Consider the following 27,625-nt stretch of genomic DNA (forward strand, 5'->3'; position numbering starts at 1 on the left):
TCTCTTAAAAAATGCAAAAACAATATAGCAGTTAATACACGAACGTTACGTTACTCGACCAGAGATCGCTAGTATCGCCAACGTCACCGACTATATTGATTGCCATATAAAAATTGAAGTACCCGGATCAGCTAGCTGGTCTGTTATGGCGGATCTGGGGGGAAGCGAGTTAGCAAATGGATACGATACGTGGATAGAAACACTTTCATAAAAAGGATAATTCTTGCGTATATATATATGTGCGCCATCATGTCCTCCCATCGAGAAGGAGACGGTCACCATTATCAGTTCGTAGGACCTTATCGTCTCGAGAGAACTCTGGGAAAAGGACAGACAGGTGAGTTTAGCTGCAGTGCTGATGTTTGAAACTAAACACCTAAACTTCCCACTGTAAAATTGTCCTGAAGGCGAAATTTAAGCGTTAACACGTAAACTCCAACAGCCAGATACCATACCGTAATTTCGATATTGTTTTTATTATAGTCGGGATTAATATTTTTCCCTTATTTTAAAAATTTCTACCTGTCAGGTGTTAAGTTTATGCCTGCATAAATATGAAATGTGTGGTATATAGATTAGATTCTTCGAGTCTTGCGATAATTAACGACTTTATCGATTATTTTACCGTCACGTGTATAGAGTAGGAAAGTCCCATCGTTCGCAGTCTGTCTGTCTGCCGTGGATTTTTGGAGATTTTGATGAATTGTTTACGTCTCCGTACGGATAAATACAAGATTTTCTGGTTATTTTCTTCTCTCCAAATCTAGATTTAGTAATACAGTTTAAAGCGTTCCTATAAAACACTCCGCTGCTCGGTCTCTACATCATGGAAGAAAGTTCGTATATAAAACCCACTTTAAAATATTTTTTTCCTATATATATTTTACTTTAAAGTAATATATTTTAAGTGCATTATTTTCAGGAATTTGGTATAAATAAATTTAAAATTTATAATAGACGAAAAGATCGATTTAAAAAGTTGAAATTTCCGTAATGTTTATGGAATCCCCGTGTAATTATGTCGTATTTATTAATCATAAATTGCTTATTGTTATGATTTGAACGGAAATTCTTCTAGAAATGGGCATTTTACACTCCAATGAACAGTCTTTTAGGCAGAACGGTAGTAAAACCCCCTGACTATAGTTTAGTGGAAACAAATGAAGTTGAGGGTCGACACTTGTAACGAAAAAATATCTTCTCCCGAGACAACAGTAATCAGATACCGACAGAAGTAGACTTACTTGTCATGTTACTGTCAAGAAAGTTATATTAATACTGATTACTCGTCTAGTAGGATTTTCTCTTTTTCTCTAACTATTTATCCATTTTTGCCTTGTTCTAGATAAACAAACAATCTTATGGATCAATTTCCGTCAAGAAATTAAATCAATTTCAAGGTTAATCACGTGCTTTTAAGAGGGGGAAAAAGCGTAATGAAGTTGTTGAGTCCTATGATTAAACAATGATTTAATAATAACGTATTAATATCGATTTACATCCCGCAACAAAAAACAACCCTTTTTAAAAATTATTACAGTAAAAATATATAATTATACAATTAAAATGATTAAAAAAGTCGTTTTATAAACATTATCGTTTAAAAATTATTAATTTTTATAATTTTAAATTGATTTTTAAACTTAACTTCTGCCGGTTGGGCTTCCCTGCATGACTCGGTTATCGTGCAGTGAAGTGTTATTTACAGGAGTTATTTAAAAAATATACGTACTCGCACGATCAGAATGAGTGATTATAATTTGTAGAACATCGATATAACGTATTTTATATTAAAAAAAAAATAATATTTGATAGAAGATGAGCTATTCAAGGACTTCTAGTTTCTTATAATCGATCAATCATCGAACCTTCTATGAAAGATTTACTACATAATCCCTTGATGATACAGACACTTCAGAAATGTACATTATCGAGTTTATGTATTTGCTTCCTTTTTCAATTCAAGCCTTAAGTTGACAATAGCACTGCCTGCTACTGATCTCTCTCTTCTCTCTCTCTGACTGTTACTGATCTCTGTTATTAATCATTGCTCAGATACTTCGACCTTTTCTGCTGCATACATAAAATAATACTGACTTTTATAAAAACGATTTCCCTTAATTTTTGCAGCAGTTTTTTTTTCTCCGTAATTTCTCCCATATTTAATTTTAATTTTACGAAATTACTCTTCATAGATTAGTCACATTATCGGTAAATGTCCCGCAGGCATCTGGAATCACGCAGAGTTAATCCTTAGGATCTAGATACGTAACCATTCCATCAACAACGGGTCAAAAGATATAATTCGGACGTATAATATCTAATTAAATCACTGAAATTTATCGGAAAATCCTCCACAGAAAAATCTAAAAATATATATATATATATATATATAATATTTAATAATTAGAATAAATTAATTAAAGACGAGAAATTTTTAACGAGGAAACGTTTAAGAAAATTTTCGAAAGTTTTAATATTTTACTAAAATATAACCTCATCCGTTATTGGAGGAGAAAAATGCGCGTGCGCTTGCTCACGAGATACTTGAAGAGAATCAATGAAAACGGAATTCATTCAAATTTTGACGTCATCGCCAAACACCGAGTCCATTTGATGACGTAATTTGAATTTTTGAAATGTTATTATAATTATTTATTATTATTATTATATATATATTTTTAAATAAAACTTATTTAATTATATTCTAATAGGTTTGGTGAAACTGGGTGTGCATTGCATAACCGGAAGAAAAGTGGCCATTAAGATAATTAATAGAGAAAAGTTAAGCGAATCCGTTCTACAGAAAGTAAGTTTATTTATTTATTTATTTAAATTAATGTTTACCTTTAAGAAATTTTAAAATTAAGCATAGATTTTATATGTTAAAGTGGCTGGTTTGAGGTGGATGCCATCATTTATAGCAAGGAAAATTGATGTTAAGTAATTAGGAGAGTCAAAAAAATGCCTCAAAATAGAATTATATAACAATTTTAAAGGAGATTTAAGAAGAAAAATCCATTTAAAAAATTAAAATTATAAATTATTTCTTGAAATATTTAATATATATATAAATATAACTTTAAACTTTATCAATAAATATAAATAAATAAATTATATTTATTAATGATGTTAGATTTGATAGTTTTAAAGAAATAATTTGAAAAATTGAAGAGAAATTTAAAAAAAAATATATTAATAAACTCGATTAATTAAAATAAAATATTTAAAAAGTTCCTTTAAAAGTAGAAAATATTAAAAAATAAGGAAAAATTAAATGGAAAAATAAGAATAAAAATCATTTTTAAAATAATTAATCTTTAAAAAATTCCAAGAGGAAAAATTGGAAAATTTTTATTTTTATTTTTTCCATTTTTTAAGATTGATTATTTGTTGAAATTTTTATTATTATTTTTTAAAACACAAAATAGGTTAGACCCGTCCTAGTTTTAAGGGAGATGATTAGACAAACGGACAGACGTTGAAATAGACTGGCGAGCACCTGTAGCTCTAAAAATCACTTAATTCCTGTTCGTTCTCGAGGGAAATGACGTCATATAGTCCAAGCTAACCAATCTTTCATTTCCGGTTGAAGTTTCTATTCGGCAGGCGGAAAGATTGGCGGTTTGCCGTTGTTATGACGATGGATTGTTGCCATTTTGTAAAAAGGGTGTTATTGCAAAAACCACGAGGTGGGAAGAGTAAATGTGGCCATCATTTCTGAAATATCGGGTACTTAATGATGGATTTTTTAATATATATATATAGAAAAAGAAGTAATATTTCAATATTATTAATGAAAATTATAGTTATTTAACTATTTAAGTAACTAATAACACAGATCTCGATGGTCGTAATAGAGCAATCGATAATATCTAAATTGTAATTTAATTATTTAAATCTTTCAGTATTATTCTTATTATTATTATTTAAATTATTAAAGCTATTAATACAAGTATTATTAATACTTAACATTGCCAAAATTTTTAAAAAATTTATTTATTTTTTAAACTATAACCCTGTTTGGAGATTACTATCGCATTATGATACGTAACTTTGAACGAGCCAATTAGGTTTTTTCTACAGAATCACGTGACGAGAGTTTTTTTTCAAAATTTAAATCGATCAATCTTATCATTAACAAAATATTATTATATATTAATATTATTTGACCAGAAAAATATTATATGAAATAATTTCCGGCTATATATTTTTTTATTTTTTTAAAGTTTTAACCATTAACCTGTCTCTACCTTTACGCTGATGTTAACATAGACAAAATCCAGATGCTTATTTGTTATAGGAATTTATGGAATTTATAGCAGACCGTACCAAGATGTGGGAAAGGTATCGGATATTTCGTTATATTTATCGTAAACACAATGGTTCGGATCAATAAATCACATTATTACAGGCGGTTTCTAGTGTGGAATTTGTAAATTTCTTTACCATTTCGCATCAATGTAATTTATACTCTTAGCGACATTTATTCATCAATTTAATGTTATTTTTTTGGTACCATTTATAAATGTCAAAAGCGTCTGTAAGGTTGTTTCATTAAGACATTCCACAGCCGCTTTAATATACTTTTAAAGGATGGTTAATTAGAAAAGTCAGCCTCACTCCTCTCTCTCTCTCTCTCTCTCTCTCTCTCTCTTTCTCTCGTATTAAAGTTATTAAAGTAGTCGGGAATACTTAGACCACGGACCAATATTTTTAAGAGTAACGCGAACTTTCCCAAAATACGCTTAAGTCATTCTGAACACTTTGTCTAACGAATGCTAAATATTATTTATTTTAAAAAATTAATTAATTTTCTAATTAAATTTTTATCGAGTTTCAAAGATGTTTTATAAATAAAACATCTAGATATTTCATAATTATAAAAATATCTCTTAAAATTGCAGGTGGCGCATCGTATTTATAAATAATTCTTTTTTGTTTATATCTACCGTACGATATAATACGTAATTATTTATAAAATTTATTTTTTTTTAAATTAGAAATTTACAAATGAATTAATTTATACATATCAATTTTTTTAATTATGATGATAATTTATAATTTAGAATAATTTTAAATGTAAAAAAAACAGACGAACAATTATTCGTTCAGCGCCATCTGTCATCGATTTATATCATTAATTTTTAAAATAACGAATATGGGGAATATATGACAAGGTACGATTTATTTTTGTAATTTAAAAAAAAAAATCCTGATATAAATGGCTTAAGGAATATGGAAAATCAATAAGAAGTGTCGCGCGCACAATAAAATCAGCAATCTTAAGATGGAGATCAAAATAATCGGATATTCTGTAAAGAACTTTCAGCGAGTGGAGTTATAAAAATGCATTTTATGACGTCCGAGGTAATACAAAATGGAGGAAATTAAAGTTTATTTGAGAAAATGGATTCCATTCAGAACCAGAAGCATATTCCACACAAATAAATCTGATATATAAACAGAAACTTCGAGAGATTGTATGGGGCTAGGGCCTCTTCGCCATTTTGTTTTTTTTTAACACATGTAAAACACAAAATGTTTCTTTATTAATAAAACGCAAACTCGATTTTGTGTTTTGTTAATAAAAAGAACACTTATAGAGATAGGAACCACTATTTTTATAGGGGTAATGGCTCCCTATTATTTTCCCGGTTGTATCAAAAAATGACCCCTCCTTCTACCTTCCAGCATTTTTGCATTGTTTTAAATTCGGGCCCCTTGAAACGTCGAGAAATGTAAAAAATTTGGGATATTTTCTGTATATCTGAATACCGTAATGTGGGGATACTTTGCTCCGATAGAGGCTACTTTGCATCACTACAAATCACATTTACCGAGATGTTGCAAGTAAAATATGAAATATATTTAAATGATTAATATTTTAATTGCCATGGATCGGTAAATGTGATTTGCAAAGTGGTGTAAAGTATCTCCTCTAACAGTAAAGTATGTATTAGTATGTGTGGGGGGCATGATTTTCTTCACTCATTTTGAAGCTTAATAACTCCTATGCCCTTCTTCGAAAATTTCTGAAATTTTACAGGGTAGTTTATGTACGAGGAGGAAATTTTTCTAGAAATTTTCAGGAAAATTGGATCTTTGGTTCGGGAGATATGATCCCACACACTTAATATCTCTCGAACCAACCTGAAGGCTTAAAGCTAATGGTAGAAATTATCAGGGATGAAAACAAATAAAGATACTGGGAAAGGCTAACAACAACATTTTCAGCTTGTTTTTTTATAGGGATATTATAGGACCTCTAGATTTTCTTCGAGTCAGGGTAAAAAAATCTCTAGCTCTCCCTGTCGACGGCCTCGTATATAAAACACTACATATTTAATTATGTTAAATACAAATATTGTATATACTTAATACTGATCTGCTAGACAAAAAAAAAATATATATTTTCTTTTCTTTGACATCTTTATATCTTTTCTTGAACATATTTTCCAGAATATTTATTTATTTTTATTTTTATTTTTGTTTTCGTTTTATATTTTGAAAAATTGGTTAAGAATACAGAATTAACAGACTATTTCTTTTCATAATATAGGAAATATAAAAACTGTAAATGAAATGTGGGAAATATGTTTAAGAAAAGAATGTAAAAGTAGTAATTAATCTAAAAATATTTTCATGAAATTAATTAAAAATAATTTTTTTATTCAATAATTCTGCTTTAATTTTTTTTAGAAGAAATTGATTAATACAAAAACAGAATTATTAAATAAAAGAAACTATTTTTACATAATTTCATGAGAATATTTTATAATTTCATGGAAACATGCTACTTTTACATTCATTTTTTGAGATATGTTTTTATATTTTCTGTTTTTATAATATATAAAACACAAATTTGTTTATTTAAAGTAAATAATTAATATTTTAAATTTCATTTATGAAAATATTTGAATATTTTATGGATATTTAACATAATTTATATTCTTATTTTGAATTTTTTTTCTTACATTTTTCTTAATATTAAAAATAAGAAAGAATCTGTTTCTATTTTTGAGAAACAGTCAAATCTAAATATTTTTCTTTTAACTTTTAAATATTTTAACGTTTTTAATTTTATTATATAAAGATATTTCAATGATCTATAGATACTTTGCATTTTTACATTATTTTTTGAAGATATGTCACAGACTTCGTTTGTATTTTTTGTTTTATATTATATGAAATAATCTAAGAGTATGTAAAAACAGAATTATAGGCGTGTATCCTAAAAATCTGCACAAATTTCAATAGCATTTTCCGGTAATTAAATGAATTTGATAAAGAAATGTAATTGGCAGATTTTATTCTGAAAATCTTACACAGTTAAACATTTCTCTGCAATAAGAGTTTCGCGGAATACAGCGTATAGCAATATTTCAAGGGTAAAGCAAAGAAAACCTGCAGAAAGAAAAACAGGAAGTGGTCGATAGAGGAGGAAGATGACTGAAAGGAATAGAAACCAATCGCAGGAAAAGTTGGCAAACTCTTGGAAAATTGGGAAGAAAGTTCAAAATTTCACACAGACACGTTCGCCGGATTTTGAAGGAACATCAAATGACTCTCAAGAAGCGAATGTCTGCTCCAAACTACACGACCAATCAACTTGCTACTCAAAAACCACGAGGAAGCTGCTTGATGGAATCTCTAAGGCATCAAACAATCTCGATATGGTTTTGGAAGACTAGCTCTATTTTACTTTTAATGGAAATGAATATCCTGACAACAATCACTTCTTCACCAAAGAAGAGCTAGATGTGGATCATGAAGTCAAATTCAAACGACAGTTGAAATTTTCGCCAAAATTTTTAGTTTTGCTGGCAATCAGTCCAAAGGGAAGTTCAGAGACCTGTATTGCCATGGTGCCGGCTCTTTATCACCAAAGAAATGTATGGTAACGAATGCATTAAGAAGAGGCTAATATCTTCCTAAAGAAATATTATCCTGACCAAAAATATGTCTTCTGGCCGTTTATAATCATCATCTATTATGCTCACGACAAGTTGCCACGTTGGACCATTACGAAGTTTGATACATTTCTGTGAATCTAACGTTCCAAATGTTCGCAACTGTGACCAGTTGAGAGAATTTCGTGCCAACTGAAGCAAAAAGTTTATGAAAACAGTTAAAAAGCTGGATCCGCGAAGAATTGGAGGAGAATGGAAGCCAAACTTCTCCGCTTAAAAGCTCACTGTTTCCGGAGGAACGGGTTAGGATTAGGGATTGCAATCCAGCAGTGTTTTGAATCCAGCTGGATTTTTGCTGGATTGAAATCATTCCAGCTGGATCCAGCGCGGATCCAGCGTGGATGTATTTTTGGTGCAATAAAGTGTTATCTGTCTATCTATCTATCCTGCAATTTATGTTTTTTTAATGAAATAAATAAAACATTTAAAAAAAAATACTTAAGAAACTTTTATTATTTAGACTGGTCACTATAAATCAGTAAAACTTACACATTTAGGTAGTAAACTGAACTTTGGTTCGGTTTAACACTTCAGATAGAGATTACTAACTTCAAATGTTTAGTTAGATTATAATTATAATGTAATCTTTAAGTTAAATAACAGCAAAGGTAATTCTACTGATTAATTTATATTAATATATTATAATAATGTAAGGACGGATAATCAGTGGCTAAGTGGCTATCAGTCTTACCAGTTTTCATATATAGGCTCTACATATTAGTCTGTAGTTATTTATAAGTATATAAAACTATGTACTGGAAGTAGAATAAGTTAAATAAACTACACCTTTATCAATCCAGCAAAATTTAATAAAATAATAACGTTTTCAATCGTTTTTAACGATCTTCCTCGTTACAAAAAAATAGAACATTAAATATAGAACATAAAATGTGTTCGGAATAAATATGAAAATTAACGGAAAACGCCCAAACGGACAAAATATAGATAAATAAACAAAATAAATTAGCGGAAAAAATATATACAGGGTGTTTTTTTTTTTAAACTGACGGTACTCAGAAACATCTGTAGAGCAATCTAACAGCCGAACTGTCGCCAAATTTGGGAGAGTGACTAAGGATGACATGGAAAAAGAGAAAAAGTAGTACCTAAATTCGCCGGTAGAGGAGGATTTGGCGCTGTTGTAGCGAAAAAGCTACTAGCACTTCACTGAAGAAAGGGTCATCAGTCGCTTTTTTTCCACTTACATGGCCGCCTCGCTCCCCGGATCTAACCCCATGTTACTATTTCCTGTGGGGTTACTTAAAGTCCAAGGTCTATCTTGGTAGTGTCCCAAACTTGATGACTTTGAAGGACAACATTTCTCAAACTGTGATGAACATTCCTGCGGACATGTTACGTTCGGCCATAGAGAACACGGTGTTCAGGATGCAATGAGTTGGCCAGCAGGACGGTGATCACATTGAAGAAGGGAGAAGGTTATTTGCTGATTAATTAAACTTTCGTTATTACACTGAAACCGCTGTCTGATTATTCATTCGTGTGTTTGTTAATTGCGTACCGTCAGTTTAAAAAAAAAACACCCTGTATATAAGATCCAACGAAACCAGCATTGTCCGTTAATAACATTAATTAATGTAAAAGGATCTCCACACGGTAGACAATGAGTCCGCATCTCTATGGTTTATACAACCAGTTGTCATGTGCCCTTGCAGATTTCCAATCTCTCAAGATGTTTGACCGTTTGCCTATTCGTCGTCGATTTTATAATTGCCGCTTGATCCCATTGGACGTTAACATCCTTCTGTCTTTCGTATGATGCCAGCGCAGTGTTGTCAAGGTTCTTACTGATTTTATATTTGTGCTCTTGCAGCCTTTGCGCATCGTTGCACCCACATAAACAAGCTTGGAATTGAAACGTTGGTTTTGTAAAGGCACCGAATATATACCCGTTGTTGAATTCCGATCCTCTTTCTTTTTATCGTTTCTTAAAAGTTTGAAAACAGTGGAATTACGTCGGTATACAATACGAAAATTATCAGACCTGGCAGTACATCTATGTATCTTGTTTTAAAAAAATGGGATGTAATTAAGCACTATTCTTTTTAATTTATTCCAAACACATTTTATGTTTTATAGTTAATGTTGTATTTTTTTGTAACTGAGGAAGATCGTTAAAAGCGATTGAATACGTTATTATTTTATTAAATTTTGCTGGATTGATTAAAGTATAGTTTATTTATAAGTAATTTAATTATTAGTGTTAGTAAAGTAGTGAGTAAGTAATTAGTAATCTAGTAGTTAGCAATCTAGTAGTTAGCAAAGCGGCAACGCGACGACGTAGACTTTTGCGGCATTATTTAGAAAGTAATTGAGTATTTGCGGATCCGCAGCGCTGGATCCAGCACTTGGTGCTGGATCCAGCAGTCCGAAAAATGCGCTGGATCCAGCTGGATTGCTGGATGAGGGATCCAGCAATTGCAATCCCTAGTTAGGATGAAGTTCGAGTTACAGTTAGTTACGGTTTTGGTAATCTTCACCCGAATATCAAGCAACCTATGCGTACCCAAAAACCCAACTTTAAACATTAATTTGAATGTCTTATTTTACCCTAAAATATACTCAAGAAACCTTATTTTTATACTAAAAAAAAACCTTATTTTAATCATGAAACATTACTGAATTTAAACAATTTTGAAATTTGTGCAGATTTTTAAGATATAGGCCCTCATTTGTTGCGATAAAATAAATAGTATCTTAAAATTTTTTCTTAATTCATGAAAATATTTCAACATTTTATGAATATTTACACATTTCTTTCGAATAAATTTCCAAATTTCCTTCGAAATTTTGTAATTATTTTTTAAAAGTTGAGAAATAAGTTTGAGTGTGAAAAATTACTTAATTAAAAGTATTTAATATTTTAGTATTTTATATTAATTTTTTAAAGAAATTTTCCAAATTTATTTTTATAAATTTGAGAAAATTTAAGAATTTATACATAAATTATTATTTAAATTAAGTAGAAAATTTAAAGTAGGAAGAAAGAAATTAAAAACAAAAAATAAAAAGTCGTTGTAATAAAGAATATATTTATAGATTTATAATAAAATTAGGGGAATTTGAGAAGAGAAAATTGAAAACAAAATTAAAAAGTAAACTAGAAAAACTATTGAATAGAATATTAAAGTATGCAACTTTCTCAAAATAAAATTAAATTTAAAAAAAACTAATAATAATTTTAATAAAATAATAATAAAAAGTTTCATTAAAATTTTAAGAGAATGCATTTATAAAATAGTTTAGAGAATAGTAAACAATAAAAGATTTAAAATATTAAATAAAACGTTTTATTTTAACTAAGTTTAAGTTTAAGAAAAATTTAATTTATTTTTGAAAATTCCTTTCTCAAAACTTGATTAAACAGATAAGTCTCGAGTAGACAGGGATCTTTGCCTACCTGAACATGAATAATAACAAACTTTTAACATTGCATTCCTCTTGGTTTCAAGCCAGAATAGCTAGAAAATATATATGAAGGGAGTTATTTAGAATGACAGGATTGCTTTAATACCTTATTTCCCTGCATGCTAATGGTATCCAATTTAATTCCCTGTTAAAATCTTGTTTCTGACTAATGTTTACCTTTCTGGCATGCTCTCTGTTTACCAAACAATTGTTACACTCACTCCAATAAAAGCAAATAAGAGCCAACAGATGTAACAGAAGTACAAACTACGAATCTCTTCACGAATTTCGGTGTAGAATGGGACTCGAATAACATTTCTAACGAGCAAAAATTATTGTGACATTGTCACTGCAATTTTTAATCACATTTTTAATTTAAAATATATGCTCTCGATCTCAAATTAGTGTCTTGCCCCTGTACATCACACTTTTCCTTTAACAATAGAGTCATGCCGGTTATCTAAGAAACTCTGTTCAGGGTAAAATTTTTGAATTAAAATCACGTTCGTATATAGTTTATAGGGCCTCTTGTCCCTAAGATTTTCATATTAGGTCTCGACTTTCATCTATCTAACGTAATTTTCGTCCAATCATCATTCTGCTCGATCTTTAATATTTTTAAATCCTCCAATCACGTTTGGCGTACAAAAAAGGAGAGTTTTAAAAATTCCAAAATGAAAATATCGATGAATAACGCTAATAAGCTTAGACGTTTAAGAAAGTATTTTCCATTAAGTCGTTTCAAAATGGCGTAAGGAATGATCTATTGATGATGTTACGTAGCTTAATGTACGAGTCCCTCTTGAAAAGGTTTTCAATCATTCCGTTTGCGAATTAAATTGATCACGATATATGATTTATCGCTTGCTACTGACGAATGGAATTATAAAATTTTTTACTATGCAAATTTCTTATTCTGTAGAGAACAATAAACACGATAAAATCGATAAAACATATCGAGGTTAATCCGACTTGTACCATTCTGTACATGAGAATAAACTAGGCAGACATTTTTATTAATGTAATTACCGTAAAACCTGTGTAAACCGGACTCATACGGTATTGAATATTTTTTTTCGGTTTGGCAGGTTTCTGTTTTGAATAGGATTTTTTTCCTTAACAATAAAATATTCTTAAATATTTTTTATTGCAAGTACATGAAATTTTATATTTTAGTAGAAAATTGATAGAGAAATTTGATATTGTATGGGTACAAAAATAGTATCCTCGTTGACAAAAATTTGTCAAATATGATGATGATGATGATGATGATGATAATAATAATTTATATATTATGTACTGTATATTAAATAATTAATTAAGTAATTTTTTTTATAAGAGTTGATACTGTATATATTAAAATGCTTGGTATAGACCATACGGTAGTGTTCTGTTTGATTTAGTGCTGTGTTCCGCGTTGTAAACATAACACTAAATTTAGTAGGAGAGTATTGAGTAAGTTATTATAATAACTATCAGACAGTGGCGCGTTATAGCTTCATGAGTCCCAGGAAAATTTGAATTAGGATGGTCCCATGTACAGTGTTGACTTCAGACATTTTTCTTGGAGGGAAATATTTTCTTATACAAGATTGGTTTGGGGGCCCTGTTGGTGGGGACCCCAGGCAATTTCCTTTTTTTGTCCATAGGATAACGCGCCACTGCTAATCAGAATACCGGTATCCGTATACAGTTAAACCTGTGTAAACCGGAATTTGTACGTTTTGGTTTTGGACAGGTTTTACTGTATATACAAGTATATATATATATATATATATAGTAAAACCTGTTTGAAACGGAACTCGAATGAAAAAAAAACCTGCCTGAAAAAAATTCTTCGAAACGGAGCGATTTTCTACGTTAAAGAAGAATCTGTTCAAAACGGAAAAAATATTCGGTACAGTGCGATTCCGGTTTACACAGGTTTTACTGTGCATCGAATACGCCAGGTTTTTAGCAAGATAATGTCCTTGAAAAGCAGGTTTTTCAGAGAAATCATTCTTAAAATTTTTATTTTTATTAGAAACACAAATACTTTTAAAATTCTAGAATTATTCATTTTCAGTCTTTATTTTATATAATAAAATTATTATTTTTTCTCTTTAAAAAATAATATTTTTTAATGAAAGATGGTATTTATTACAGGTGGAAAGAGAAATAGCAATTATGAAACTCATCGAACACCCACATGTTTTGGCTTTATACGACGTGTACGAAAATAAAAAATACCTGTAAGTTAGTAATAATTTTTTAAAAACTAATATTAATAATAGATTTGCTAGAATAAAATTGATCAGAATCGCTGTGAAATTTTTTAGTTAGATTCGTGCAGACGTCGACTAAATTCTCGTAAAGTTTACACGTTTTCGACTATTCTCAATTCCAGAAAAATTATTAAATTCGGTTTATTGCGTGTTATTTTTTAAATATAAAATTAAATTATAATCAAAATTCGTTAAAATTTAGAATAATTAGTAACGAACGAGTTTAGAAAAAATTATGACTGTGGGAGATTTTTTTTTTTTTTTACTTTTTATTTAACTACAGTAAAACCTGTGTAAACCGGACTCTTACGGTACTGAATATTTTTTCCAGGTTTCTGTTTTGTACAGGTTTTTTTTAACACAGAAAATCTCTGCGTCCGAAGAATTTTTCCTGTTTAGTCAGGTTTCTTTCTGTTTTATTAAGGTTCCGTTTTGGACAGGTTTTACTGTGTTCTATTTTTTTTAACGTATACTGAATTGTCGTAGTATTTGTATAACGTTCCTAAGAATACTGATTGCATTCCCAGGGGGATCATAATCCACTTATTGGAAACCCACCATTTGGGGAAAATTATCTGCATTTTTTTTTTTTTCTTTTTTTCCCTGTTATTTCGATTCCCTGATCTGGCTAGAAAACCTCATGAATATTCATTTAACATCGTGGATTAAATGCAGAAATATCAAAAAATACATAAGAAAAATAAATGCGAATTTTAATATTTCGGATGTCCACATCTTAATTCTTGGATAAAAGATTTTATTTTATTTTGTTGGAGAAATAAATTATCCATTGATTTTACTTTTACGAGGGTGCCTCTTCCGATCGAAAGAATCGATGACCTTGCTATCTTTTTTTTTTTCTATAAAACTTCCTGATTTAACTGTTAAACATTAAAAAGGCTAACGTACTATGAAAGGATGAATTTCGAACTGTAAGATCCCATCCGGCTTGATCGCTAAACATAATTAGAAGGCGTGTCCGAGAAGATATCTCACGGTCTATAAATCATGCTAGAGAATCATTTCTATCAAAATAGCTGTTTATCATCTCTTTGTGGAAGCGTTGCTTCCATCTACAAAATCGCAAGGAATAGCAGTCATTAAATACTATAATAGATCTACCTAAATTTAAGTAATTAAAGTGAATCTATATATAGATATAGCCGTATATATATATATATAAATATATATCTCAAGTTAAAGATTGCTTCAATTTACTATAAAATAGTAGAAATCTCTACAAATATTCCCATAGTGATTTAGCAGATCTTATCTAGTAGTAAATTGACACGAGTCTCGTGATTGGTATCATTGATAAGAAAACACGAAGATTATTCACTCCATACCTTTAAAAATTTACTCATTAATTGTCTTGTGGAGAAATAAATATTTATTATTTTCAAATTTAGGCTTTATATTTGAGTAATATCCATGCTAATTATCATTAAATTAAAGAAAAGGAATAAACGAGGCCATTACTATCTCGTCATTTCACAGATAAATGTTTCAAGTTTAATTTCACAATTTTGAGTATTTTTTTAGAAGATTTTTTGTTAAAATGTTATTAAAATTGTAGAATCGGTTCTCTAGTCTTTAATATAAGTATAGAAATTAATGTTTATAGAAAATATTTAATTTCTATAAAAATTAATATGTATGTATGTTCAGTGTGTGAGTAACTATATATATATATATATATACATACATACATACACACACAATATTTAGTTTCTATACAGCTGTTTAGTTCCTATAAAAATTAATAGTGTGTATATGTATATACGTATACATACACTCGAAGTATACTCATATTATACAATATAAATATCCAAAAACTGTATACATATACACTATTAATTTTATAGAAACTAAACAGTTATAGAATTCCAAAATTCTATTAAAGTATTTTTAATCTACTTAAAAATAAATTTACAACCTGCTCGGCATTTTGAAATTTATTTCATCTTTTTTTCCAGTTAGATTTTCTGTTTAGATGGATAAAATTTATCATCTGGGATTTAATTCATTTTTTTTTTTTTTACTTTATTCTATATTACTTCATCAGTATTCTGGACGAAGATCTGCTGAGATGTTTTTGATTTAAAAAGCATAACCTATTTAGGATTGCGGGGGGAAAAAAATCTGTTAATGTTTTCAGCTGAAGAGAAGTTGTGTCGAGTAAGAAAAATTACTACGATTAAATGAAAATTTAAGTTTAACAACTGTAATACTGAAAATTTTCCTTTCTGTACGCGAGTTTCGGATGAATATTTTTGAAATTATATTAAATATTTCGTGAAATTTCTTCAAATAAAATTTATTAATTTTGAAAATAAATGAAAGAACAGCTGCTGCATTTTTTTTAAAATGAAGCGTCTAATTTATTTTCATTATCTCATAAGAAGAAATCATTGTTTCTAATCTACAGAGAAATAACGGCATAATTTGATGTTGATTGTTTAAGTATTATCCAAAATTTTAGGAAAATTATGGCGTAATGAAAACAGATAAATGCTTTGTCTGAATTCAAAATGGCCGTCTGTGATAATATTTATATTGAGATCTGAAGGATTTGATTGGTTAGTTAAAGTGACGTATTCAAGCCCGTTATGAGAGGGTCTGGCCCACAATGAAGTCGACCAGCATGGAAAAGGGATGAGGAACGACGCTTCAATCTGTACTTCTCATGATAAATTACAGAAGCCTGTATCTGATTTGAGCTCAGGTAGGTGGACACTTCAGAGAAAGGACTCATTAATTTACGTTTCTGAAGTGGATCCAAGATATAAAAATATAATGTTTGCAGTTGTTTGGACATAATGAGTTCGTACTTGAAACTAATGTGGACATACGGTGTTTACTTGTCCAGATGTAATTGTCCCTGACAGATAAAGATAGATTTATAATTGGAAGTTGAGCTAGTAAGGGAATCAAGTATAGAAAGTGAATTATTCTTCGAAAATTTTATGAATGAAGGATGAGGACGTTTATTTTGAAGCATCGCTAATTAAAATTACAGATCCGTTTGAACAAAAATGCATTCTAAACAGAGTAATCATCAAGTTGGATTAAATATTTTGAAAAAAAAAAAAAAATCTATTGCACTTCTACATGAAGTGATCTATATGAATCTACTGTACATGAAGTAGCCTATATGAATTTATATGAAAAGATCATCATTATTTTAAAATATGATATGAATATTAATTCATTACAACCGTCGTTGGATTCGACTATGAGGCTAGAATTATACAGATTCTATTAACGATGTTTACAAAATCTTTTTGATTTCAATAGATAGGAAAAATTATGCAGTTAGTTAAAAGTCCAAGAAATAAAATTTGTGTTTAAATGATTTACGTGAAACTAAAAAAAAATTTATGAAAATGTTTACGGCAACTCTCGTCGTCTGTGGACAATAAATATTTATTTAGCCCCCGGGCTTTCTGCTAATTTATTTCACAATGTCAAACTTTTATCATTACTTTATCATTGTTATTATATCGCCACCATTGTCTGTGGATAGTGTAATTATTCGTAGTAGCTGACTATACGACGAATTAATGATTTTTATTGAAAAATAAAATCGTGATAACATTTTTAAGAAAAGAAAATTCACCGGCTTTTCCGTTTCAAAACACAAGTATATCTTTGGGGCAGCCATTAATTACGTGTACACTCTAAGAAGGAAAGTTGCAAAAATTACATGATGGAGAGAGAGAGAGTCAAGGCACATACAATTTTTTAGTGGTATTAGTGGCATGCGAATTTGTTCTTACACGCCTACTTACTAGTCATGTGAATCAGTTAAAAAATATTTGAAAAACTTTTTAAAGCCATTTTTACACTTCTTCAAGATACAACAATTCTTCAATGTGCACTTAAATATTCAACGTTCAATTAAGTCCTTAAAAGAGACTCAAAAATTGTATACGATAGACGATTCCTTTCAGGTATAGCATACTTACTATAATTATTGAATTCAATAATATCTCGGTATTGTATATGATTTAAAAATTTATTCAAATGCTCAATAAAAAATGAATATTCAACGTATTTCCATAAGTAGTTAATTTATCCTTGTCTTTGAACTAAGTAAAATTATTGATTTTTGTACGATGATTGTTGTCATCCATCTCCTGTCACTCCAGTTCGTATTGTAGGGATTTTATTTCCGTATTCGAAATGAAACAAGGCAACTCGTACTCCCCCCTTTAGAAGTGCAGTTCAAAGTATGAATGTGAATTAAGGTACTTCACCACACATTCGGGGGAGAAGGTCACCAAAAAGTTGGAAGAAAAAATAGAGTCCCGATTAACGAATTTGGAGGGATGTTATCACTTTATGGCATGGATACTATGAAAAAAAAAAAAAAAACATTAGATTCAATGAAAATAAGAATTGGAAAACCCCATCAAGTTAATTCAGATATGGTTGAACAAAATTAATTTACAGCGATAGAACATTAATTTGTATTAATAGTGATTAACTAATGATATTTAACTATACAATTCCTAAAGAAATTGTCGGATATACTTATTATTTTGTAATTGAGAAGAATATTATTGACATTTCAATGGTTGAAAATGAAAAGACTGTTATATATCGTCTTATTTTAGCAAATACTCAACATCGTAAAGTAATATAAAAAAGCTCTCAGTATACAAACAAGATTTAAGTTCTGAAGATGAAATTACTTCTCATTTTCCTCAGACTTATACAGATCCAGAGAGAGAGAGAGAGAGAGAGGACTTATTAAAAGTAATAAATGATTTTCGAAAAGAGGGGAAGAAAGTTCAGTTAAGAGATGATTTACATCGAAGGGAACTTATTTGCATATTCGTTGCTTCAAGTAACATTCTAGAAATTCTTGTTTTTCATTACAAACCCTTGATCTGAAAGCTATGTTGATTCTTCATTGATCTTTATAACCCTAATTCAGATAAGGAGAGGTTGTTCAGAAGAAGAACTTGGGTTTATTTTTAGTACGGAGTTGTCAGTCTCCCGAATGAATTTAATTACATATTGGATGCTAGTTCATTGTTATTAATTGATAAAGTTTTACTCAGTCTTGTAGAAACATGGATATTAAAGGAAATAGATGATACACATCGACTCTAAAAATTTATCTTACAAGTGGAAATGCTGTTAAAAATCGGCCATATGCATTTCGGTTTTGCGTTGTCAATCTGATGGTTTTTTGATTCTTGTTAAACAACAAATGTACAGTACATAATATTCAAACTCATTACTCGGATATTATTTTAGAAGTTGGACATATTTAGCGAGCAAAGAATCTTGATTCTGACGAGTGCTAAAGAATTTTTACAGGATATATCGGAATAGTAAATACATGTCTATCAATATACTGGAAGTATTATACTACTGTAGTAGCGAATACATATTTATTAACATGATCAAATTATTTGCTTAAACGATCTTAATACCCGAATAAGTGGTTAAACGGATTAAAATTTAAATGATAATTTTGCAGAGTTACATAAATTTAAAGCAGAATTTTAAAAGTATTGATATATACCAAACAAAAACCGGAGAAATTTTATAGAAATTTTATTTTGGATTTAGCTAGAGAGAAGTATTCTTGAACATTTTGGAATTAATTCAATTGGAACAAGATAATCTAATCAATAACCTGGCATACAATGAAAAAATCGTATGATCATTATTCTAAATTGTTTTAACGGTACCAAAACAGAAATTTGGAATGATCGCTTAACTTATGTTGATCCATGTTAGCCCATTGACATTAAAAATGCCGAAAACTTCAATGATATTAACACCAATATTAGGTAAAGTTAACCCTATAATTATGCTTTAGAAAACCGTTATTATTATTTCTGATTAGAATAAAGTAAAACAAAATATAAAAAAAATTTTCCATTAACGAGTTGCATAACTTTCCCGGCAAAAAAGTTAAAATTGTGTGTGGTGACATTTGTTACGAGATTTTATCAAGAAACATTTTATATTATTACTTATTATAGAATGGCAAAAAGCTTAATTTGAGGGTAGAGATGAGTTTTATATTTAAAAAAAAAAATAATAAATACAATTCCTAATAACAAGTAAAATCTTCATTGAGTCCAGGATTTAATTACATTAATCCGTAAAATATTCTTTTCAATTTAGGTGTGTAGTCTTAACAAATAGTTATTGATACGTAATATTAATTCAGCACAGTTTGGATTTCGTTAGGTTAACGTTCTCTACATAATGTTTATTCTAACATCAATCATTTCGACTTATAATTACAAAAAAAAAAAAAAAAGTTTCAATTAGACTGGGAAATTCACTATTCCTTTCGCTATTTACAGATTAACCACAAGGAGATACATTAAGTCTAACCTTATTGGCTGCAATTTTCAGATTGCAGACCTATATTACAATGTCGTCCGTCTGCCTGTCTGTCCTTCGTTAATCTCGAGAACGGAGTTAGTGAGATGAAAATCGAGACCGGGTATGGAAAGGTTAGAGAACGGAAGCCCCGATTACTAATAAGAACTATCGGTCTGGACCGGAAGTCACACGATTTTTAAATTAAAAGATGATTAAATTGCAGCCTAGCATTTTGACCATGTCACAATAATATATATTCGAGTTTTCTTGACTTTTTCGACAATTTTATGGTTTGTCGTCAGATTATTCATACTCTTCAATATGATGGCGATTTAGTCATTTTATGCAAAGTAAATGCGTTGGTACAGCATGTAGATGATGATGATCTAAAAATTACACAAGTCTAAAATTGTAATTTTCAGGAATATGAAACAAATGAAATCAGATAAACTTGAAGTCTTAAAATCATATGTCCTACCTGGGAATTACTCTATCTTATAATTTATTATTTGAAAGACATCTGGGTAATATGAAGAAGAAACTACGATTAAGAGCTTCGATGCTTAGGAAGTTAGGGATTAATGCCAATAATATAATATATATTTTTTTCTTTATAGAAGAATAGGGGCGAATTTTTATTATATAAGAATGGAGTGAATATTTTGAAATAAAATATATATTCATATACAGTTACTATGATTATATTTATATAAACATTCCAGAACATTTCTATAAATATTATGTTTGTATGAACATTACTTCTGCAAATATACATTATATTTAGTTTCGGGTAAGAAATTCGATGTTATCCTATTCGATGTTCATCTATATGAAACAATCTTATGTCCGTCCAATAAAGCAAACTGCTGTAAAATTATCTAAGAAAATCTTTCGGTTGAGAGTTCCTACAATTAGAAACAGCATAAAAATTAACCTACCTGTATATTCATTCCCTTAATTAATTGAAAATGAAAATATATTGTTGATTGATCAATTCTCTTTTCGGCTAATCATACACGAACAGCATCTCTTACAACCGTGTCTATCGATAACCACTTTTAGCATCCAACTGATCAGCAGTAACAGTTTTATTAAACTTCCGCCTGTCTTATATGACACAGGAAAAGTATGGTGATCGGTCAAAAAATTACCCCCTCCAAGATTTTTATATTTTTCGGACTCGGGACCTTGAAATGTCGAGCAATGCAAAAAAATTGGTCGTTTTTCCTTTATGTACGAATACTATTGTGTGTAGAGGTGCAATTTTGCTCACCCATTTTGAAGCTCAACTCCTGTGTTTTTGTCGAAAATTTCTGAAATTTTCGACATTACGGGCATTGATGCTGTTAAATTTTGATGGTTAAAAGTCAGGGGGTGAGGAGATAGAGGGGGGGGTCGCGTGTCATATCTCGAGTTGGGCAGGACTTAATGATTTTACTCGTTATCAAGCTTTTTGCCACTTAATATAATAATAATAATAATAATAATAATAATAACTCTCACCGTGGTCACCACCTGGTCGTGGTGGGAGAGCCCAGTAATTTTACTGATCCATAGGGCAATGCAGGCTGGAGCATAAGCTCCTGGTAGGGACACCCATGCCAGTAAGGTCTATGGGGAGAAATGAAGCTAAGAGTGACCACACCCACATTCTGTGGAGATATTTATTATGGTAATAACTAGATCAAAGTGTGATACCGGCTCGGACGTCGCCCGGGTTAACAAGGTCCGCGTTCGTGGGTTAGGCAGAGGCTCACGTTCGAAAAATAGGCCACAGTCTCCCTTGGTTACCGGTGGCGAAAGCAGCACCGGCCCAAGCATGGCTACTGCAATGCCCTCAACAGATGTGAGGAACCTACCCAGCCTTGGTGTTTCTGTGGCAATGCATCCACAGACCACAAAGGCTGGAAAACCACGCCAACGGATGAAATGGACAGTAGAAATGAACGAGTTTATCATCCGTACTTACTACACCATCACAAAACTCGAAACAAACATGACAGCATACAGACAACAACTACACCATAGATTCACACAACAGTATCCTCACCTCACTGTCACCGAACAAAGGGTTGTTGATCAAAAAAGAACAATTATACACAACAACCTTATTCCACAAACAACACTTGAACTTATCAAACAACAGGTTGCTGATCAAATACATCAACAGACAGAAACATCTAACATTAATGAAGATCATGTAACCTGTCAGGATAATCCAGCAACAAGCATTGATAATAACACACATACAACAATTACCACTAATGATACTACAGACATTTCCTCATCCATCACTGATAACATAGACATGGATTTAGTTAATACACTCTCACATATATTTCAGGAAACACTCACTAAATATACAGGCACAGATCCCACACAACGACCACGAATACCAAAAATCAACACGTCAAAGGAAGTAGGAAAAACACTAAATTACGTAAACACTCACTTACTACCACACTACATTCATTCAATTTCTACACTCGCAGACATTCATACATTAGTTTATGCTGGAGCAGTCACAGTAGTGACACACCATGGGCTGAAAGTACAATCACAGACAAACACACAGAAAACAAAATTCTATCACAAGCCTGCCTGGCAGAGAAGAATAGAAATACAAATAAATGACATTAGACAGCAATTAGGCAAGCTGACACAATACGCTAAAAACAACATAACACCCAAATTAAGGAAACAGCTCAAAAACATTTTCAAGAAAATAAAAACACACACAAAACATGAACATCACAACACACACATTACAGAATACATTGATACACTAAAACAAAAACTTGCTGCCAAAGCACGTAGACTCAAACGATACAAAACATGTACACTACGAAAACAACAAAATAAATTATTTACAAACAATGAAAAACTCTTTTATAGACAAATCAATAACAAAGCAAACACTGTTACACAGCACAGTGGCACACCAACAGAAGAAGAACTCACAACATATTGGTCTTCTCTTTGGTCCAGTGCTGTCACGCATAATGCTGATGCAGGCTGGATCGAGGAGGAGAACAGAAACTTGCACAACATACCAACTATGCCCTGTGTTGAAATAAGCATACATGATTTCCAATACACTGTTAACAGAACACACAACTGGAAGACACCTGGTGTAGACAACATTCACAATTTCTGGTACAAAAAGTTTACATCACTGCACCAGGAACTAGCTAAACATCTAACACACATCATCATCAATCCACAAGACATGCCAAATTTTCTTACCCAGGGCATCACCTACATGAAACCTAAAAACAACAATACCACAGACCCCACACAATACAGACCAATTACATGTCTTCCAACACTCTACAAATTATTGACATCCTGTATTGCAAACAAAATATACAAACACGTTGAAGAACACAATATTCTAACAGAACAGCAAAAAGGTTGTCGTAGAAACCACAGGGGATGCAAAGAACAGTTACTCATAGATTCAGTCATTCTACGGCAAGCACACAAACAACACAGAAACATACACATGGCATATATAGACTACAGAAAAGCATTCGACAGTGTTCCACACAGTTGGCTGCTACATATTCTACACATGTACAAAATACATCCATCACTCATTGCATTCTTTCAAAACACTATGCAGCACTGGAGAACAACACTACATCTCAGGGTTAGTAACACTTCCATACAAACAAACCAAATTTTTATTAGGCGAGGAATATTTCAAGGAGATTCCTTGAGTCCTCTCTGGTTCTGCTTAGCCCTGAACCCATTATCCAACATGTTAAACAACACGCAATATGGTTACAATATCAGACACGAAAAAACAACACAGTTTACACTGTCACATCTCATGTACATGGATGACATAAAACTTTATGCATCCACACAAAAACAACTTCATCAACTCCTACAAATCACACATTCATACACCAAGGACATACAAATGGAATTTGGCCTAGATAAATGCAAAACAGTTCACATAGAAAAAGGAATCCTGAAGAAAGAAGATTTTGCACTTGGAAATGGAGACGTTATTGAATCCATGGAAGAGGGCGAGTTCTACAAGTATTTAGGATTCCAACAGGCCAAACTAACAGAACATACACAAATAAAGCAAAGATTAATTAAAGAATACCAAAGTAGGTTAAATGCTATTCTCAGAACACAATTAAATGCAAAACACACAGTTAAAGCAATAAACACATATGTCATCCCAGTACTCACATATTCTTTTGGAGTTATACATTGGACTCACACTGATCTTGAGCAACTCCAAAGGAAAACAAGAACAACACTTACTAAGCATAAACAACATCATCCTAAATCCGCCACAGAAAGATTAACCCTTCCACGTAAAGATGGCGGACGTGGCCTGATCGACATAGTTAACCTTCACTACAAACAAATACAGTCACTGCGAGAGTTTTTCTACAAAAAACAAGAAACATCACAATTACATAAAGCAGTAACTCTAGCAGACTCGAATAACACACCATTAAACTTACACTCACATCATATGGACACAACACAACATATAAAAAGCATAGACACCATTAAGCAATCGTGGGCTCGAAAGGCACTCCATGGCAGGCATCCTTACGATCTGGCCCAGGATTTTGTTGACAAAACTGCGTCAAACAGCTGGTTAGCTCGGGGATGCCTCTTTGGGGAGACGGAAGGATTCATGATTGCCATACAGGATCAGGTCATAAATACTAAAAACTACAGAAAACACATACTCAAAGATGCAACACTCACAAATGACACATGCAGAAAATGTCACATCATGCCAGAAACTATACAACACATCACCTCTGGTTGCAAGCTCTTGGCACAGACAGATTATTTACACAGACATAACCAAGTAGCAAATATAATACACCAAGAGCTTGCAAAGAAACACAAATTAGCAGACATCCACGAACCATACTACAAATACATTCCACAGACAGTATTGGAAAACAACACGCACAAAATGTACTACGACAGAGCCATAATCACAGATAAAACAATTTACCACAACAGACCAGACATCACACTCATTGACAAACACAATAAAATCACATACATTATAGACATATCCATTCCAAACACTCACAATATACAAAACGCATGCACTGAAAAAATTAGCAAGTACACAGAACTCGCCCAGGAAATAAGGCATCTGTGGAGGATGGATAAGGTGCTTATTGTACCTGTTGTTCTCTCCTCTACAGGTGTCATACCACACACACTACACAAAAGCCTGGGCACATTACAATTGAATAGAAACACATACATCACACTACAGAAGGCCACTATATTGAATACATGTCATATTGTGAGAAAATTCCTGAATACAGACACACACACTGATACACTTCTTTAATTTCTGTTTTGGTTACTATGCCTTGACTTTGGTCCGGCATAGTACACAGCCACCGGTGTTAACCGAGTATATCTAACTTAACCCATAATAATAATAATACTGGGCTCTCCACAACCACGACCAGGTGGTCACCACCTGGTCGTGGTGGGAGTATGGCCCAGTAATTTTACTGATCCATAGGGCAATGCAGGCTGGAGCATAAGCTCCTGGTAGGGACACCCATGCCAGTAAGGTCTATGGGGAGAAATGAAGCTAAGAGTGACCACACCCACATTCTGTGGAGATATTTATTATGGTGATAACTAGATCAAAGTGTGATACCGGCTCGGACGTCGCCCGGGTTAACAAGGTCCGCGTTCGTGGGTTAGGCAGAGGCTCACGTTCGAAAAATAGGCCACAGTCTCCCCTGGTTACCGGTGGCGAAAGCAGCACCGGCCCAAGCATGGCTACTGCAATGCCCTCAACAGATGTGAGGAACCAACCCAGCCTTGGTGTTTCTGTGGCAATGCATCCACAGACCACAAAGGCTGGAAAACCACGCCAACGGATGAAATGGACAGTAGAAATGAACGAGTTTATCATCCGTACTTATTACACAATCACAAAACTTGAAACAAACATGACAGCATACAGACAACAACTACACCATAAATTCACACAACAATATCCTCACCTCACTGTCACCGAACAAAGGGTTGTTGATCAAAAAAGAACAATTATACACAACAACCTTATTCCACAAACAACACTTGAACTTATCAAACAACAGGTTGCTGATCAAATACATCAACAGACAGAAACATCTAACATTAATGAAGATCATGTAACCTGTCAGGATAATCCAGCAACAAGCATTGATAATAACACACATACAACAATTACCACTAATGATACTACAGACACTTCCTTGTCCATCACTGATAACATAGACATGGATTTAGTTAATACGCTCTCACTTATATTTCAGGAAACACTCACTAAATATACAGGCACAGATCCCACACAACGACCACGAATACCAAAAATCAACACGTCAAAGGAAGTAGGAAAAACACTAAATTATGTAAACACTCACTTAATACCACACTACATTCATTCAATTTCTACACTCGCAGACATTCATACATTAGTTTATGCTGGGGCAGTCACAGTAGTGACACACCATGGACTGAAAGTACAGTCACAGACAAATACACAGAAAACACAATACTATCACAAGCCTGCTTGGCAGAGAAGAATAGAAATACAAATAAATGACATTAGACAGCAATTAGGCAGGCTGACACAATACACTAAAAGCAACATAACACCCAAATTAAGGAAACAGCTCAAAAACATTTTCAAGAAAATAAAAACACATACAAAACATGAACATCACAACACACACATTACAGAATACATTGATACACTAAAACAAAAACTTGCTGCCAAAGCACGTAGACTCAAACGTTACAAAACATGTACACTACGAAAACAACAAAATAAATTATTTACAAACAATGAAAAACTCTTTTACAGACAAATTAATAACAATGCAAACACTGATACACAGCACAGTGGCACACCAACAGAAGAAGAACTCACAACATATTGGTCTTCTCTTTGGTCCAGTGCTGTCACGCATAATGCTGATGCAGGCTGGATCGAGGAGGAGAACAGAAACTTGCACAACATACCAACTATGCCCTGTGCTGAAATAAACATACATGATTTCCAATACACTGTTAACAGAACACACAACTGGAAGACACCTGGTGTAGACAACATTCACAATTTCTGGTACAAAAAGTTCACATCACTGCACCAGGAACTAGCTAAACACCTAACACACATTATCATCAATCCACAGGACATGCCAAATTTTCTTACTCAGGGCATCACCTACATGAAACCTAAAAACAACAATACCACAGACCCCACACAATACAGACCAATTACATGTCTCCCAACACTTTACAAATTATTGACATCCTGTATCGCAAACAAAATATACAAACATATTGAAGAACACGACATTCTAACAGAACAACAAAAAGGTTGCCGTAGAAATCACAAGGGATGCAAAGAACAGTTACTCATAGATTCAGTCATTCTACGGCAAGCACACAAACAACACAGAAACATACACATGGCTTATATAGACTACAGAAAAGCATTCGACAGCGTTCCACACAGTTGGCTGCTACATATTCTACATATGTACAAAATACATCCATCACTCATTGCATTCTTTCAAAACACTATGCAGCACT

At 31.8% G+C, this 27,625-nt stretch overlaps 1 protein-coding gene across 5 annotated transcripts in view; it reads left to right on the top strand.

Annotated features, from left to right (window-relative positions):
- Window positions 1-127: 127 nt before the first annotated feature.
- The window catches only part of LOC136988139 (serine/threonine-protein kinase BRSK2-like), a 43,617-nt gene continuing 16,119 nt past the window's right edge, over window positions 128-27,625 (top strand). For 3 of the 5 annotated variants that reach the window (XM_067285969.1, XM_067285972.1, XM_067285976.1), the window contains exons 1-3: window positions 128-337; window positions 2,715-2,809; window positions 13,545-13,630. In XM_067285969.1, coding sequence (XP_067142070.1) covers window positions 238-337; window positions 2,715-2,809; window positions 13,545-13,630 — 281 coding nt within the window. In that variant the 5' untranslated portion in view covers window positions 128-237. Of the gene's footprint in view, window positions 338-2,714; window positions 2,810-4,244; window positions 4,348-5,085; window positions 5,181-13,544; window positions 13,631-27,625 lie in introns of those variants that run through there. The other 2 variants (XM_067285985.1, XM_067285994.1) reach the window with 2 other exon arrangements.

The sequence above is a fragment of the Centruroides vittatus genome, unplaced genomic scaffold, assembly GCF_030686945.1.
Source record: "Centruroides vittatus isolate TY-2023 unplaced genomic scaffold, ASM3068694v2 contig_1246, whole genome shotgun sequence".
Lineage (NCBI taxonomy): Eukaryota > Metazoa > Arthropoda > Arachnida > Scorpiones > Buthidae > Centruroides > Centruroides vittatus.